At 36.4% G+C, this 18280-nt stretch overlaps 1 protein-coding gene and 1 long non-coding RNA gene across 3 annotated transcripts; both read right to left on the bottom strand.

Moving 5' to 3' along the window:
• Positions 1-1471: 1471 nt before the first annotated feature.
• Positions 1472-14021, bottom strand: LOC111227044 (nuclear GTPase SLIP-GC-like). 2 transcript variants are annotated; one of them, XM_022752414.1, is made up of 24 exons: positions 13985-14021; positions 11677-11758; positions 11156-11268; positions 10899-10946; positions 10740-10769; positions 10202-10235; positions 9949-10041; positions 9522-9615; positions 8197-8410; positions 7861-8073; positions 7078-7284; positions 6782-6957; positions 5806-5899; positions 5631-5718; positions 5356-5477; positions 4832-5005; positions 4563-4738; positions 4084-4201; positions 3865-3973; positions 3608-3741; positions 3198-3279; positions 2981-3062; positions 2827-2875; positions 1472-2656 (listed from the first exon to the last, which is right to left on the bottom strand). In XM_022752414.1, exons 2-23 carry the CDS (start codon positions 11741-11743, stop codon positions 2836-2838), a joined length of 2508 nt encoding a protein of 835 aa, XP_022608135.1. In that variant the 5' UTR covers positions 11744-11758; positions 13985-14021; the 3' UTR covers positions 1472-2656; positions 2827-2835. The 2 variants fall into 2 exon arrangements, with proteins under 2 accessions (XP_022608135.1, XP_022608136.1); XM_022752415.1 differs by lacking the exons at positions 9949-10041; positions 13985-14021 and having other exon boundaries at positions 11677-11762.
• Positions 14022-16042: 2021 nt separating this feature from the next.
• On the bottom strand, positions 16043-18056 carry LOC111227046. Its single transcript, XR_002665325.1, has 6 exons — positions 17952-18056; positions 17711-17844; positions 17349-17430; positions 17142-17223; positions 16995-17043; positions 16043-16813 (listed from the first exon to the last, which is right to left on the bottom strand). It is a non-coding gene; the product is annotated as an uncharacterized LOC111227046 (long non-coding RNA).
• Between the last annotated feature and the right edge of the window lie 224 nt (positions 18057-18280).

An 18280-nucleotide genomic window follows, 5' to 3' on the forward strand; every position in this document is an offset into this window, starting at 1 on the left:
AGCAACATATCTTTCCAGAAATAACGTGTCATTGCTCAGGACAATCCAGAGACTTTTGCACTACTTCTCCAGTAAAGTACTTCCTGTACAATACAATTGACAGTGAAGTCTGTGGGAGTTGTTCATTTGAGAGACAGGCATCTAAAAAATTCAGCAGATAAAACCAAAACTATCTACTCTGCTAACAATCACTTGGTATACGTGGAAAGATACACTATGTCCTTTTGTAAAGTGAGTGAACTGAACTGAAACAGGATAAAGGGGTTATGGTTCATATGAGGTTAGAAATGCTCTGGAACATGTTGAGACCAATATGCAGCCTGGGAGTGCTGCATGAGAAGACAGCCTCATAATGTTTGAGAACATTTTGTATCTGAATTAAACATTTTGTGTGAGAAAGTACCCTTCAGGCATATGAGATAAACCACTTATTAAACGGGGTGATCCACAGCAACATTCCACAGCTGAAATAGACCTATGAACATATTTTTTCACTTTTGATGAAGTTGTTCTTCCTACAGAAAAAAAGTTTGAACTTTATTTGTGTAGCCTTTAATCACAACATGAAAGTTGCCAAACTGCTGAGTCACCTAAAGGTAAGTGAAGGTTAGAAAATAAACAAGAAAAAACAAACACACATAAAGCCTGGCATACACCTTTTCACAGAGGGATCCCCTTACCAGCACTCTCATGGCCAGTAGCCTACACAAAGAAAGCGTCTTTAGAAGCATTTATTTCCTCCATCACCGCCCATTGCACAGAACAGATCCGGTCTATTTTAGCTTGGAGTCTATTGCATCACTCGGCCACACTGAAGTGTAATCTCTATGGACTGCATAAATCACAATAATCTCACGCTATTCATGTGTTGTGAACTTTTTAATGGTATCTGTGATGACTGACCAGGCTCCCAGTGTCAGCTTTCTGGTCTAATTTTTCCTCTGTAGCAGGCAGGAAATCAATAAAATCAATGAATCCATACAAAAAACATTGCTGATTTCTTCCTGTTGAGCACACATGAAAGCTATTTTTGTCCAGTAAATTTCTGCTGTCAGTCAGCCTGGTGAAGACACTTCTTCCAGCTGCTCTCCCCTCAGCTCCTCTATGCTGCTGACTGGTTCCCGAAATATCAGAATGTGGAAAACATGTGATTTCAGTGACTGACTGTGGCATGATTGTTGGTGTCAGAAGGACTGGTTTGATTGTTTTTATACCATATCTATCATATTCATGCATTTATAATCAGGTCATAGTGGAGCAATGGGAATACATTTTTTGAAAATATACATGTAGCAGGCATGTTCAACCAGCATGACAGCAACTCATAACAAGTAGGCTGGAGTAGAAAACAAAGGAACCTTTGTCAAGTGCACAGCTAGTGCACAATCTGCACTTTCACATCAATGTGGACTACTAATTCTTTGAAAGAACCATGTTGAGAGATTATAATGAAAAATGCAGAAATTTTAACTACACTTAAAGTACTTTATTTCAAAAGTGCAGAAGCTAACAGCAATACCATTGAAAATTGATTTAATGTTATAAATACAGTAAAGATTTAACATTCAGATAACTCTTCCCTAAAAGCTGTTCTACTCACAACATCAAGGGTGACAAAAGAAACAGTCAAGAGAACTTCAAACTGTAAATAGTTCAAAAATCTTAAAGACTGGCCTCAACAAAGTTTACAGATGTTAAAAAGAAAAATCATCAATCACCAAAGTGCCATGTTTAAAGGCCTCCCAGCCATGCAAAGCCTAGTGCTTAATTCAGCAACTCTTTCACTTTTCTAAAATCTAGGGTTTTTATATATTTGTGACTATCACTACAAAGACATCTTACGTCAGCTAATTTGTAATCATCAGGTCAGTCACTTGGAGCAACAGATGGCAGGATCAGCTTTATCATACAATATACTATATCAAAAACATTCAGTCAGTGCAGATTACTTTTAAGAATGAAAAACTATGAAAAAATAGTGCAGTAAATAACTGAATGAGCAAAAAGTCGTTTTTTTCTCATCTATTTCTATTTCCCACACGAAAACACGTAGAAATAATTATTTTGCAGTAAACAAAGGTTTTGTCTTTGAACATGAAGGTAAAATAATGATTCAAGATCATTACTTGAAAAACCTAAAGTTTATGTGAAATCCATCCTACAATTACACCTTGTATTCAAGCTTCAAGGTTTAATTTAAACAATCATAAAATCAGCAGAACTCCTCTCCCAGTCAACCAACACCAAAGTCATATAATAAAATCATGACAGAAAAACTGTGTCATACAAAAACTGTTCATGCATTAAAAAAACAGAACCTTTGGGGCATCATAGTGGCCTAGCGGCATAGACATGTACCATGTAAACCACAATGTTCCTGGTTTGAATCAGGCTGTGGACCTCTGCATATCAGCCACCTGCCTCTGGACTATAATCAGTTAATGACAAAAATTTCCTACCAAAAAAATCTGTAATCTCTGCATGTAATCTGCAAAAAAATAAAATAAAAATAAAGTCAAAGTACACAACAAACCAAGACTCAAAGAGAACAAGAATAAAAACTTGAACATGGTTGAGAACCAATCCCAAGACCTCATGCCTGCAGAGACATTCAGTGGGTCATCAGGCCTCTGCTGCTTCTCTCCACTGAGCAAACCTGAAACATCCACCAGAGAGATTAACAGCAGAGTTTTGACATTGAACAGTGATAACAAATCACATCAACCATTACTGAACATTTGTCCTACAAATGTGAGGACAGCTGCGCACACTGGAACACAAACTCCTACCATCTGTTTGAACGCTCGGTTTGGATAAACAACGTACCTGCTGAAGTCACAGACTCAGAGCAGCGGATGGGCCGGGTGGATCAGAGCTAGAGTAATTCAGATTCAGAATAATAAGAATAATTTAGAATAAAAACATCTCATAATCCACACCCTTTAGAAAACGTTTGGAGACATTTTGACAAAAGTTTTACCCAAGTAGTGACATTTCTTCATCTGGGCTGCCGATCAGTTCATTGTAGTGTCTCTTCACCATGTCGAGCTCTGCTGCAACATCTAAAAAAAAAAACACAAACTAAATGTGTAAAATAAAAGCCTTATTGGAAATCTGTTGATTTATTAATTTCAGTGATATATTTACAAACTTCTCAGTGATCTAAACAAATGCTTTTAATTCGATATGTTACCTACCTGGGATTGAGTAATCATCTGTCTTGAGTGACAACTCAATTGATTCCTTCAGGGTTTTCTCCAGTTTTTCCAGGATATACTCCTAATTCAGCATCAAAATCACTCATCATTACTTATCACCCACATAGGCAAATATTCTGTTCAACAGTTATTAAATCACACAATTAACTGTTTCCAGATAACCCTACATTGGTTTTGTGTTTCTGCCTTATAATAATATCAATGATTGCACAGTTATGACAAGGACTGCAGTGTTTCAGCAGTAAAAGCTTTCAGAATGATGTATATTCCACTTTTATATAGAAAAAGCCTTCATGTAGATGATGAACTAGAATCATGGATAAAGATAAACATGTACAGCACAACATATTTTACTATATCATTCTGTTTAATTAAAAAATATAACAAACCTTCAAGTCATTCAGTTGCATCAACATATGATCTTTAGCCTGATCAAACATGGTGTCCTTTGACTCAAGTACATGCCTCTCAATGGTGTACCTCATCTTCTCCAGTGAGCCCTGTCCCCTAAATTCTGCTGCTTCTACAATAAAAGAGAAAACTGTTGTCAAACATAATGTTTCTGCACAAACATGATGAGTGGATGAGTGAATGAATGTGTATCATCATAGTGACACTTTGTATATATCATGATCTTCTTTATTACTTTTATAGCAGTCATGCATGTTTGCCTCGATTGTCTCTGTCAGACTGCTGTAGATTGTTTTCTTACGCTCCCGGATTTTTTTGTTGAGTTTCATCTTAATCTTTTCCTCCTTAAAGAGAGAACACAGAGTATAGAGCAACATATTTTATACATATACCTTGTTGGAATATGGAATATAGGACGATAATATTAACATAACATAATATTAACATGTTTTACCTCTGTCTGGAGAAAAGTCAGGTGCAGTTCAACCTCTTTGTACTTTTGTATCAGCCTCTCTGTGTCAAGTGAAAAGGCAGTGATGGCTCCATTGAACGGTCCACATTTTCCTTCATTTCTGAAACATGTAAACAAGTATATTATGTATAATTTGTATAAATATGCTGTCTTTGATGATTCTCAGTCATCCAAGTCAGGGAATCTCAAAGGAAACTGGACTTGCTTGAGGTTCTTAAAAACATGTCACCTCTCGTCTGATAGGTTCCTGAAGAAGCTTCTCCTAAAGGCTTCTGAAAAAGCCTTTCAGGTGAGAGGTGAAACATCTTTAAGAACCTCAAGCACGTCCAGTTGTCCAGCTTAGATATATATACGTTATATTACATTATAATATGAGGCAGAATTTCTACATTCTAGACATTTTGCATAATTTACAAATGGGCCAACAAAGGGTTTTATATCCTCATTAAGTAATTTCTTACGGGAAGGTCTTCCTGAATTCCTCATCGATGCTGTCAGTCAGGCATGAACTTAACTTCTCATTGACATTTATTTGTCTCTGTTTTTTTGTTTTGTAGGTGCCGTTGTTCTCAACTACATACTTTAATGTCTTGTGAAAACTGCTACCTATTGACCCTCTCTGACCTGGAGCCTTTCTCTGAAACAAAACAGAAATAACATCTTTAGAGACATTTTCATATGAGGTGCAAAATCATAATCATCATTATAAAAGTGTAATTAAAATACATACAGGATATAAAATGGATTTCAACTTTGCTTCACATAAACGTTTTGAATCTTCAACCCCCTCAGTAAGGCATTTTTCAAAAGCCTCAGAAGCCTCTTCCACGGGTTTTCTGACTTTTTCAAGTTCCTGCCTCATGTTTTCTTCAAGTTCTGTGCACACCTCTTTCTTTTTTCCAGCCTGAAATCAAACACACATTTACTCATGAAATCTTGTTGGTCTTGAGTATGAACACCCTTTAATTGCTGTGGTTATACGGCCTCTCTAAAGTAACCCAACTTCAGTAAATCAACAACCTTGATGGATACATTTTCTTAGGAGTGACATTGCATGTAGACCCTTCCAGTATTTAATTGGCATTAAGATGTAGTTACTCCATTAGTCAGTAAGAAGTCATTTGACTTTTCAATGTTTTCACTGCATTTTAGCATAATTTAATTATTTACTATGAATATTATTATTTTCTGGGAACATTAATAACAATTCAGATGATTAAACACAATGAAAGAGGTTTTATTACTTGATCTTACCACTTCCCTGCATCTCGCTCCTTGAATCAGAGAGAGAATCCCATAAGCTCCAGACACATAGTTTAATGTCACTGAGTGACAGTCATTGAGCTCTTGCAGAAATTCCTGCAGTTTGGGTATTTCTGTGGAAAAAAAATGCAATTTGCATGTTACATACTTAAATCACATACTTTTATACTCATATACACTTTTTGCATAAATTTAAGTGTTTAAAATAAACTAAAACAAAATATGTATTAGAGCTTTATATATTCTGTCATGGTGACTTCACCTACCAGTGTCATCTCGCTGTAGATATTTTCTTTTCAGAGACTCTTTGGCGCTCACTGTAAATACTTTGAAACACTCATCACTGAAGTGTTTCTGAAAAGGAGAAAAAGATTTTGATTTTAACATCGACTTATATAGGCTGACAGAAAGTCTAACAGATTGTCTACAGCTGCAACTCACCTTAATCGTGTTTTCTGCTTTGAATTGTGTCATCACTTTTTCCTTGGCTTTCATGTTTCTCTTGAATATGAGAGCACGAACAGCAGCTGCTGAACTATGAAAAAATATTTGTATCAAGTGGCACCTCATACAGTGTCTGGAGCATTGAAACCTGTAATTCTAACATTTATTTTTGTTATTTTTACATACAGTCATCTTTTTACCTCCCAGTATAAAAGTTCAATGATTTTTTTGTTAAACTTGTATCTGTCACTGACCATTTATAATGAAAAATGCAACACTCTACATTACAAGGTCTGTGATTTCCTGGTAAGTAACATTTTTTTTAGTTTTTTAACAGTTGTTGATTTCTAGAGGAATTTCACTAAAATAACTCCCCAAGTGACTTTTTATTGTTCATTTATTTATGTATGTTGAATTTTTTACCTGTAGACAAATATCCCTTGCTGAAATTTTCAGCGGACTTTCTCGATAGGTTAAACAATTAACTGGAATACGTTAAATGAAGGGGTATGAATTGAAGAGTCTCTCCATTTCCGCATAATAGCACCAAATTATAAAAAGTACTTCACATGAACGAATGTACAGTTACCTTTGCGAGAGATGACAGAAAGCTTTATGATATGTAGTAGTTAGTCAATAAAACAAAGAAATGTGATGACAAATGATGTAATGTTATGATGACAAAGGAAAAGCCTGAGTGCAGTAGTACTGTGTGGATCAAAAATTGGATTCTCGCTCTGTTGTAGTTGTAGCACAAAAAGCCTAAATAGCACTACATCACACTACAACTAACACTGCTCTGGTTGCCTTTACATTGAACTCCCTGCATAGTGAGTTGGGAGGAGTGAATTTATAAAGCTTGCATGGTACAGCTTCAAAGAGCTTTTGCTTGAGTTTTTGGCAAGAACATGCATCACTGTCTTATTTGGATGTTACATTTAACTATATACTTTTGGTATTGTAAATTACTTACTGATCATCTGAATCTTCAATAAGATCAGACTTGGTGCAGATAAAGTGAATTTGCTGACACTCGCCACCATTTCCCATGAGTCTACTGGCATCCTGCAGGATCTCCCAGGGTTCATTCTCTGATGCTGCTCGATTAATGTCAGTGACAATCCACACAGTAGAACAACTTCCAACAATCTGAAGAGTTATAACAGAAAGTTAATTAGGAAAAATTCACTTAATTATCAGTGCCTTGTAATAACATGATGTCATAGTTTCCAGATAAGACTGTAATTCTCACTAATGTGAATAAATTACCTCTTTCCACATTTTATCTCTGCTCTTGTTACGGTCCCCATTTCCAGGAAGATCCACAAGTGTGACATGCTGGAGAAGATCATTATTAGGCACCCTGACAGTCACACACTTCACTAGTGGCCAGTACCACCTCTTTACGTCTATACCTTCTCCCTCTTCTAAGTCGCTTCTTGTGTATTTGACATATTTTGCAGAGAGCTCTCCAGCCTGTGATGAATAATAAAATAAAATAAGTCATCGCAAGGTGATTTTATTTTGATGCACATTCATGGTCCTTTACAAAATGCATAAAAGATTTAGAACAGGATGAGATAAAAGAGAAGAGCAACTATGAAACGCTATCAATTAAAGCAACAACAAAGACAAGTTAGATCAATAAAACATGAACAATTCGTTTTTAAGTTTAGATTTAAACACGATCGGAATTTGACAGTGCCTAGATTTAACTAGGAAAATATTTTAAGTATGTGTATCATGGTGGCATAATACATCTTCCCTGTTTGCATATTGCCCTGAGACAGGTCAACACCAAGGTGTTCTTGAAGCATGTAAAAAACATAATTAGGTCCTAACTCTGTTTTTTATGGAACTCTGCAAACTGCATTGTGAACAAGTTGTGTATGCTTTTATGAGTAGAACAAAGAATCATGTAAGTTATATTTTTCAGATGATAAAAAGCACTATAATTGATTTAATATGACCTTGGACACCCAAACTTTGGACCTGTTTTGTTGTTAAAGAGACAAGGTGCACATATGTATGATTTGTTCTAGTCTTACTTACTGATTCACATGTCAAAGTCTTTGTCTTGGAAAAGAGAAATTCTGGAATTTCTCTGAAATGTTTGTTGTCCATGAGGTTTTTAGTTGGTATGTTTTTCCATTCTTCTCCATACAGTGCTGACAGCCTGTCAACAGTGTCATGATCAAGATCCTTTTCCCAATCCTCATTATCCCTAACAATATGATCCAAGGACCACAATTCATCTTCCCAATCCTAAAAAAACAAAATAATAATGTTTAATTTAGTTAAATTAAATGGCACATGTAACCAGCAAATGTATTTAGCAGCTAAACTGTACATTTTCAACTAGTTTCAAGTAAAGATCGACAATTTTACCTCTTTTCTGATGAACTCAATGTCTGCCTCGTACTTTTTGTTCTTGTTAGCCTCCACTTTAATCATGACTGAGGTACATGCACTGACACTTCCAGAGGGCAAAAGATTCTTCACTCCAATGACAGCATTTATCAGAGAGCTCTTTCCAGCTCCGGTTTTACCAAACACACCGACCAGCTTCCTCTTGTCTGTCTCCAAATCACAGATTTTATTTCTGTTGTACAACAGTTTAAATATGTGTTAATTGAATTATTTGGAAAATTTACAATACTAAAAAAAATAAACAAAGCTCAAAGCAATGCTTCTAATGACTGCTAAAATGTAAGGGGGCTACTCAAAGCAATTACCACAGAATTATCACCATACTTTGTAGTTATCCCCAGCTTTACAGAACTTTTTTTTATTATTATTATTTTTCATCCTGCAAATCTTCTTTCTTGGACTGATTTTTGTGTAGACTAACAATATTGCATAATTAAAAGTAGGCTAGCTCGCTGTGCCATCCGGCCAGCCTGAACTGTGCACTCGCAGACACTTGTCTCTTCCAGCACGCAAGCCACAACAAAGTCTACATTTACAGTAGGGAGGTAAATGGGCGACTTCTCCTCAAGTGGTACAACCCTGGTGTGCTTAGAATTGTATTTGGTCAGCTGAAGTCCAATAACGTATACTCTACTTCTGGCTCGTACAGAGCTAACAGAGATGGAGAGAAGCAAAAAGAAAAAGAGAAAAGTGGAGCAGAAAAGTTCAAATTAAAAGGAGGAGGGCACCTATAGGTCTGCAAACAGGCACTGCACAATGTTATGAGTGCAAAGGATAGGATGCAGTTTTTAGTGGCAAGTTGTAATATTAATATGAACTTATCTGACATATTCACAAAACATCTTGAGGTTAACTGTTAGTAAGGAGACACTCCTTAAAACAAGTAGCATGTCAGTCCTAACTTTAGCACTCCCAGGTTTTTTCTCTAAGAATAATTCACAAAGCATTTCAGCGCTAAAAGTAGGTCCTAAGTCTGAGAGAAGAGGCAGTCCAGAGGACTTCTAAGTCACCAAGACCTACTCACAGTCAGAATGTGCTGCAGGTTTCAGTGTTTTTCAATAACAGAATGAAAATTAACTTTTTGTCCCTATTTTTTTAAAGGTTCACTCAGCGTAGTAACTACAACAAACTAAAACAGTCAAATAACACTAAAACAAATAACACACATGGTTCAATACTTCTGTGAACTCGACAGTCTTTCATATGAAAACAACTGATCGTATCCTCACTGCTTTAATTTCCAATGGGTCAAGGTGCTGGAAAATGGAAACATTAATACTTACTTAAGGAAAGCATTGAGCTTTGTGTTGTCTTCATTTTGTAGTCTCATATGAACATAGTTCATTATGTTTTTCACATCAGAGAGTATGATATCTTCTGTCAGAGTAAAAGTAAAGAACTATTAAACAGTGTATCATCACATTTATACTGTGGCCATTCATGAAAGGACAAAATCATCATCCAAAATATGTAATGTTGCTATGGATGCCGGCTGTTTTATTTACATTGATGTCATCAGTAATATTTATGCTGTTGACTGTTTGAGCTGTTATGATGAGATAAGAGACACTGGTCAGCCAGTGAGAAAGTATTTTCTGTGGCCAAGGTACAGAAACAGAATCTTGATATACAAGGAAATTTTCTTTACATAGAAGTTTTAACCCTATAGTAGGCTGTAGGTTTCCATTGTTTAGAAAGTAATATAAATACCTGAGTATGATCCCAGTCTTTTGTCACATCGTCGTTTACTGGCTGGTGACTGACATTCATTGGACCCGCCCTGAAGATCCAACTTTCTCTTTCCTTATTGAATTTTTTTTTTTTTTTTTACAAAAAACAGAAGCTAAATAGGAAAGTTTGCTGCATGTGCCTCTCACAATATTAAAACTTGGTCTCAATATAGTTTTATAGTTAAAACACCAATGAACACTAAATGTGATTAATAAGATATATGATATCTTACCTTTATCACTTGTGCCACTGGTGGAGGGCCAGACCTGAGGATGAAAATAAATATTCGACTCTTAAAACAGTATTTGATCAAGAAATTATATTCACACAGGCTTTGCCTTCTAACAGAGAACTGAAAACACATCTTTACAATTCACACACTAAAATTTACATTTATGTTCTCATCTATTCTGGGATAAGTCTGGCAAAACCCTTGGAATTAGAGTCCAGAAAAGGCCTAACATATGATCACATTTCATATGTCCTCAGTCAATAACACTGATCCAGTGAGACAATTCATTAGTCAAACATGACTCTGTTTATCAAGACACTTTATTGCCTCAAGTGTGCATGCTTGAAGAATAGAGGAACGTATGGAACACGGATTGGTCCAAAACATCCAGTTTGATGTCCGCATTAATATGTCAAATGTGCAACAGAAAATACTGAACACATTAATTACATCTTAAGACAAAATAAAATGCCGTGTTAACACACCAATTTTGAACGTTCATAGATTACATGCTTGTGAAATTCAATGTCAACCTTACCTGAGCAGAATCAGCTGCTTCTTCATTCTCCTGTTGACACAAAAGATAAATTGTAAGTGTAACATGGAAAAATTTGATGAACCACAGAAAATAAAATCTGTATGACTGCAATAAATGTCTTGGATTACACCTAATTGCATGAAACTGTATTCAACTTACATGAGCAGAAGAATCAACTGTTTCCTGATGTGCTGGGTTTTGTTCTGCCTAGTGACAACAGAAAATATTTGCTAATCCATAACAGTAAAAGAATGTTTTATAAAATTATAGTAAATGCCATGAATCTATCTGTAGGAACTGTTACAGTTACAGAAGTTCATGCTCCTGTAACTGTAACAGCATGTCTCCACATAAATTAAATTTATCACACTAAACACAGGACCTGTGTAAAGTATCTTTACAGTGCAGAACATTACCTTTAACAACTTGAGTCTCTTCTTGAATTTTACTTTTGTTCCCACTTTTGTGATCAAGGTATCAATTTCCTGATCACCGAGACAGTAAAGACTTTCTGTGTCAATGCCTTCATCTGTAATTAAAAAATATTCAGTTCAATCTCAGTCATGGAAAAATAAGTGATAATTTCAATTTAGGGAGTGAAACAGGTGCAAGAAAAGCTCTTTGTTTTAACTTGAAGAACATGTCAGCCTCACAGAGCTAACAGCATTCGCCACTTTTCAAGCTTGATTTCAGTGCTTCTTCTTCATGTTTTTTTATTGCAAGTACACACCATGAACACAGACAAGAATGACCAGAATTTGTCAACATTTATCTCTCCCAAAACTCGATGTAAACTGTGAAGGATATGTCAGCATTTTACTGAACAACAAAGTTGCAGTATGTTTATATAATGTTAGTAGATATTTAGATGTTTCCGTATTGGTAGGTCACATCAGTATTATATCTGTGCCCCCAAAGAAACATGGTAATACTTTACCTTCAAATCTCTCTATCAACATGCTGAGACCCCATTCTGTTAATTTATTACAAACAAACTCATCCATGTCCAGGAACAGAAACTGAAAGGTAAACAAATGACAATATTTAAACAATCATCAATGCTTGATATTTGTGAGACAGTTAAAATAAATTACATTTAATTGAATCTTGATGTGTGAAAACAAAATCAGTGTGTGATGATGTCTGTAAATCAGGTTTCAACACATCTTAAATCATGATTCACTATTACAACATCCAAAAATGTTGGGCATAGGTTCAGGGATTTAGCATGCGAGTAGATGGGTGGAAATCCACACACAAAGTTCACAATAGCAAACACAGCAAATTCATCAATGTATTGTAGCTGCTCTCTTTTCTCAGTTTTGTGAACGTTGCCTGTTGTTGGCCAAGACTTTGTAAAGGTGGGTCACAACTGCAGCACTGCACTTTGATGCCTCCAGCACAGCTCAGTTTGTTTGGGTGCCTCAGAGCAGCAACCACTCCCTTTTAATTCATTTCACAACAAGTCAGCTCTTCCTGCCCTCTGTACTTGTGTAACTGTAATCTGTGATATCAAAGATAATAAAACAATATTCACATAAAACAAATGTTGAGAGCAGGTAATAGTGAGAGATTAAATACTGATAATCCTGAATAATCTGTTAGTTGTTACTGTGATATGTGGTTCACAAGAAGGGACATCATTTAACAGGCCATTTAACTTAAGAAAAATGGTTAGATTGATGGACATTTAACTGTTGGGACTCATCATTCAAGAGACCAGATGTTTCTTTGCTCCACTGGACAAAGGAACTCACACTCCACAGTTCCTCACCGTTCACACCTGGGGACGACCGTTCCCCCCACGGAATTTACTGGCCAGCCAGTGTGGGTCAGCGTGTGACATGTGACCCCCAAGGGTGTCACCAAACAAAACCAGATCTCTGGCCCTCTTCTCTCTCTTTTCTCTTCTTGGCTTGCTCTGGAGAGCAGCTCCCGCTCTCTCCTCTCGGCTTTTCAAAGGGCAACAAGGCCCCAGCCCAAGTCAGCCCTGCTACCTGAGAAACCAGCTCTCTCGCTGGCCTGCTCACAGCAGCCTGCAACACTCTTCTCCTCAACAGCAACGACCTGCTTCGGATTAACTGAGAGTGAGCCAAATTCTCTTCAGAATCAGCAGCTACGACACAAGGCCAGCTGATTTTCCAAGGAACAGGAGTCATAGCAGAGTTAGCGGGGAACAGCTAACTCGTATGTTCACACACATAGTAGTATGTCTCAGTTCTAGAATCTGCATGAAGCTAACCTCCTCCCTCTAACCTGGTACCTTTAGATTACACGAGCTAGGCTAACAAAGAAACTCACACCTTCCCTCTCACACACACTAGGTGGTCTCAGCGGCCATTTTGAGTAGTTTCTTTGTTTACCGCCATCTTGTGTAGTCTTTTTTGTTCAGGTTATGTGGTCACAGTGATCACTTTGAATTGGCCATCTTGCCTTTGTCTGTGTCCCCACAGACACACACACCTACACCTACACCCACACACATACACACACCTGTATATACTAGATTAGACATTGTGTTTTACTCTGCTCCATGGTAAATAAATGCCTTTAAGTATAACTACTGGTGTGTTTAATGTTGCACAAGCGTGAATATTGCCAACCTCTACTTGGTAGAATTCCAATCCTTCAACTTTAACTTACTGTTGATATGGTAATTTGGTTATAGTTAGTAAGCCAATGGTTAATCAGAGTTCCAGATTAATGGTAATAAATTGAGACTAAAACCATATTGGCTATTTTGCCTATTAGTTTAGGCTGGTGCCCCGAGGACTTTAATTAATTTTAAAGTTATTATTTACTATCAATATTTTTAATATTAATATTTTCTTAATTTATGATAGCCAATAAATTGATAGACAACCGAAATCCAACATATTTGGTGTCCAGCTCATGAGGTAGAGCTCAGACCCAACATAACTATATAATTTTTTCACAACTATTGTACCTTCCTGTTACTCACCACCACCTCCTGCCACTTTAAAACCTTTCAGTTTTGTTATAAAGGTAAACAGAGGTGCTCTTTGGAGGTATACCCAGATTGTACATCTGTAAATATTAAAACTATAAAAAATTTAATTTAAAAGTATGACTTTCATTTTTTTATTATATTACCGATAAGTTTGTCAATACAAAATAGAGACAAAATTGCCCTGTCGACCCCTACATGTTATCCTACTGTTTAATTTAGTGTCTCCATATTATATCTAGTTATGAATGTGATGCATTGAAGTTAGCGTACTCACATTTTGTCAGTTCCTCTTTAACACTCAAACATGTCTCCACTGGTGCTTGATCTACTCTGAGCCCTTCCTTATATACAGTCTCTCACCTGCGTCACCTGTGTACTCTCCTCCCTGCCCACAGTGCAGGTTCAGCAATGTATAAATACATTGCAAATACATTGCAGAAACTTATAAATACATACATTAGTTGTACATTTGTACACTGTTCCTACAGTAGTTGTACAGTGATGATAGACCAGAGACAAGATATATCTGAGAGATCATGAGTTGATTAATGGAGGAGAAAAGAAAAAAAGTTCTGTTGCACAAACTTTATATTCTTGTGTGTGTCTCCTCTGAATGTAGTTGAATTGAAATAAACATGAAAAGGAAATGCTCAGTATCTCAAATTACTCTTCAGTACTGTACTTGAGTAAAGGTACTTTGTTATTTTCCACCACTCTTAAAACAATAGGAAACAACTTGAGGGTTTTCACCAGTGTTGCTGCACTGGTGACTCCTACTGGTTGTTTGTGGTGCCTGCACTGTGGTGACAGCACAACTCTCTCACTCCTCACAACACCCTCCCTGCTCATCACAGGTTAAATCACAGATATTAAATCATAACATCACATTTAATTTATACAGCATTTTCCAAAACAGATTTACAAAATGAGTAAAATCAAAGTAAAATCAAAATAAAACAGCCGAGCACTGCAATTAAATGAAATCACACTAAATACAGAAATACAATAAAATATCCAAATAGTGAATATAAAATACATTAAATCGGAGTGAAACAGACAGTTAGCATTTAAGACATATTAGATGTAGCACATCTATGTGTAGTATGGCTGACCTATACAAGTCCATGAGTTGAGAGTCATTAGTCAGGCAGCCTGTTCCTTGTAAAGAGCTGCCTGGTGTGTTTACACCACAAGAGCTATTATGGAGTGAATCAAAACAGGGACATTGTAGAATGGAAAACCACAAAGTTGAGCTGAAACTCGGTATAAAGCGTTTTTGTATTTGTTATCTGCGAGTCACACATGCAGTGTAACAATTTTACAAATGAAGCCTGATTGTTCTTTTTTCTCTGCAATATTTAATACTTTACTTTTAATTGTATTCTAATAACCTCTGTTACCCAGATCTCAGAACCACTGAACTAGTGCCTCAGACAAGTTAATATTACTTTACACCAGGACGCGCTTCAGTACTTTGGTGCTTCGGTGGCTCACCTGGTGGAGCGCATACCACATAGGTTTAGTCCTAACCGCAGCGACCATGGGTTTGACTCCAACCTGCAGCCCTTTGCTGCGTGTCATTCCCTCTCTCTCCCTGACTTTCCTGTCTCTCTCTCACTGTGCCTCTCAAAACAAAGGCAAAAATGCCAAAAAATAACTTTAAAAAAACTTTACACAAAACATTGAGTCAACTGTCATATCACACGAATTAACACTGTAACAGAGAGACACTGAGGCGATCTGCTTACATTAAGTAACTGCTGCCACAAGCAATTTTACAAAGCAGCTTTTATCAACTTGAGCAATGGGTCAGTCAGGCTTTTGATTGGTCGCTGGAACCAGTGAAAAACAAAGGAGGGACCAGCTGGGGACTGGGAAGACTTCATTCAAACAGAAAAAGAAGAGGGAGACCCTGAGGGATTGTTCATGATATTTCAAAAAATTTGACGGCAAGGTAAGTCACACCTACTGTATGTACTCAATCATAATTTTAAGTGTCATGTAGCTATAAAAAGTCAAGTGTCATGCCAAGAAAGCAATGATTTGGGGCCTTACTGCTGTAAGTACTTTAGCTGTGCAGTGACTAATATCTCTCACACAGTTTCAAAGCCTGTTTGAAATATCATTGAATTAAATGTACAATCGACAAATGTACAAACCCACTTATCGTTATTCTGGAAAGATTTTTATGAATTGTAGTCCACAATTCATTCTAGCTCAAAGGGGAGCTGTGTTTTATCAGTTGAGATAAATATCCACCATGAGTCAATACTGCCTAATGTAGAGGCAATTTTGCTCTAAGGTGAGGAAAGCAGACAACAATGAGTCTGTCAAGATTCAAAGATTTATTACTGAACAATATGTAAAATTAAAATGAACAACCAACAATCAACACAATGATCATAAGCAGAGACAAACATATGTAGCTTTAAGTGTATCTAATGAATAAGCTAAAAGTAGGAATCCAGAGATCACACAGACTCATATTCACTTCACAGTTTTTTTGTTTTGTTTTAATAAAAGTTCCTTTGTATCAAAGGAAGTATTTAAATAAACTGGTTTTGTGTCTTTTGGAAAATAAATGTGAATGGAATTTGGTTAACAGCAACATATCTGTCCAGAAACAACGTGTCATTGCTCAGGACAATCCACAGACTTTTGCGCTATTTCTTCAGTAGAAAGTACTTCCTGTACAATACAGCTGACAGTGAAGTCTGGGGGATTTCGTCGTTTGAGAGACAGGCATCTAAAAAATTCGACTGATAAAACCAAAACAATCTACTCTGCTATCAATCACTTGGTATATGTTGAAAAATACATTATGTCTTTTTGTACATTGGGTGAAATGAACTAGAAATCCAACCTAACATTAAATCCTGTATTCAAGTTCAAACAATCATAAAATCAAAGAGACTTCTATCAAAATCTACCAGCAACAAAGTCATAATATAAAATCATAGAAAAAACATGAAAATGTATTATATAAACACTGTTAAATCATGAAAAACACAAAGCAAGAACAAGAACATATCCCGAGACCTCATGCCTGCAGAGACATTCAGTGGGTCATCAGGCCTCTGCTGCTTCTCTCCACTGAGCAAACCTGAAACATCCACCAGAGAGATTAACAGCAGAGTTTTGACATTGAACAGTGATAACAAATCACATCAACCATTACTGAACATTTGTCCTACAAATGTGAGGACAGCTGCGCACACTGGAACACAAACTCTTACCATCTGTTTGAATGCTCGGTTTGGATAAACAGTTTGACCAAAACTTACCTGCAGAAGTCATGGAGTCAGAGCAGCTGGGCCAGGAGGATCAGTGCTACTGTAATTAAAAGCATCATCAACATTATTCAGAATAAAAACAGCTCATAATCTATGCCCTTTAAAAAGATCATGGAGACATTTTAACAGAACTTTTACCCAATTAGTGATGTTTCTTCATCTGGGCTCGACTTCAGTTTATCATAGTGACTCTTTACCATGTCAATGTCTTCTGAAACATCTACCAAAAAAGATTGTGTAGAATAAGTGCATTATTGGAAATCTGTTGATTTATTAATTTCAGTGATATATTTACAAAGTTCTCAGTGTTCTACATAAATGCTTTTATTTTGAAATGTTCTCTACCTGGGATTGAGTAATCATCTGTCTTGAGTGACACCTCAGTTGATTCCTTCAGGGTTTTTTCAAGTTCCTCCAGGATGTCCCGCTAATTCAGCATCAAAATCATTATCATTCACACAGAATTTGCTTTTTAGACGTGTGTTTAGATGGTCAAAATTGTTAATTTCATCACAGGCTTTTGTTTGTTTCTGTCCTAGAATAATAATGACTGCACATTCCTAACAGTAACTGCAGTGTTTTAGTAGCACAAGCAGCTTTCAGAATGATGCATATTGAATGGAAAAAGCATTCATGTATATGATGACAGATGTACAGTACAATATGTTTTACTATATTATTGTTTCATATTATAAAATATGACAAACCTTCAAGTTGTTCAGGTAGACCAACAGAGAACCTTTAGCCTGGTCAAACATGGTGTTCTTTGAATCATGTACATGCCTCTCAATGGTGTACCTCATGTTTTCCAGCATGCCCTGTCCTCTAAATTCTGCTGCTTCTACAATAAAACAGGAAACTGTTGTCAAATTTAATGTTTCTATCATGACGAATGTAAATGTGTATTATATAGTGACAGGTTGTGTACATCATGATCTTCTTTATTACTTTTATAGCATTCTTGCATGATTTCCTCGATTGTCCATGTCAGACTGCTGTAGATTGTTTTCTTGCGCTTACGGATGAGTTTGTTGAGTTTTGCCTTAATCTTTTCCTCCTTGAAGAGAGAACATAAAGAATAGATTAACATACTCATCTGAAAAGCAATTAATGATTTGAACAAATTTTCCAAGCAGAACCTGAATTTTCCCACAGGTAGTGTTATATATATTATCATATATCATCATATATATTAATATTAACTTGTTTTACCTCTGTCTGGAGGAAAGTCAGCTGCAGCTCAACCTCTTTGTACTTTTGTATCAGCCTCTCTGTGT

The sequence above is a fragment of the Seriola dumerili genome, unplaced genomic scaffold (genome assembly GCF_002260705.1).
Source record: "Seriola dumerili isolate Sdu_G_001 unplaced genomic scaffold, Sdu_1.0 BDQW01000169.1, whole genome shotgun sequence".
NCBI classification, from domain to species: domain Eukaryota; kingdom Metazoa; phylum Chordata; class Actinopteri; order Carangiformes; family Carangidae; genus Seriola; species Seriola dumerili.

Excerpts from the sequence above, each read along its gene's own strand:
- LOC111227044 (XM_022752414.1), bottom strand. The coding sequence starts at position 11,743 with ATGGATGAGTTTGTTTGTAATAAATTAACAGAATGGGGTCTCAGCATG. Across the intron at positions 8,411-9,521 it reads AAGCTCAATGCTTTCCTTAA|AAATAAAATCTGTGATTTGG; the intron begins GTAAGTATTAAT and ends GTTGTACAACAG. Across the intron at positions 3,280-3,607 it reads TGCAACTGAATGACTTGAAG|GAGTATATCCTGGAAAAACT; the intron begins GTTTGTTATATT and ends ATGCTGAATTAG.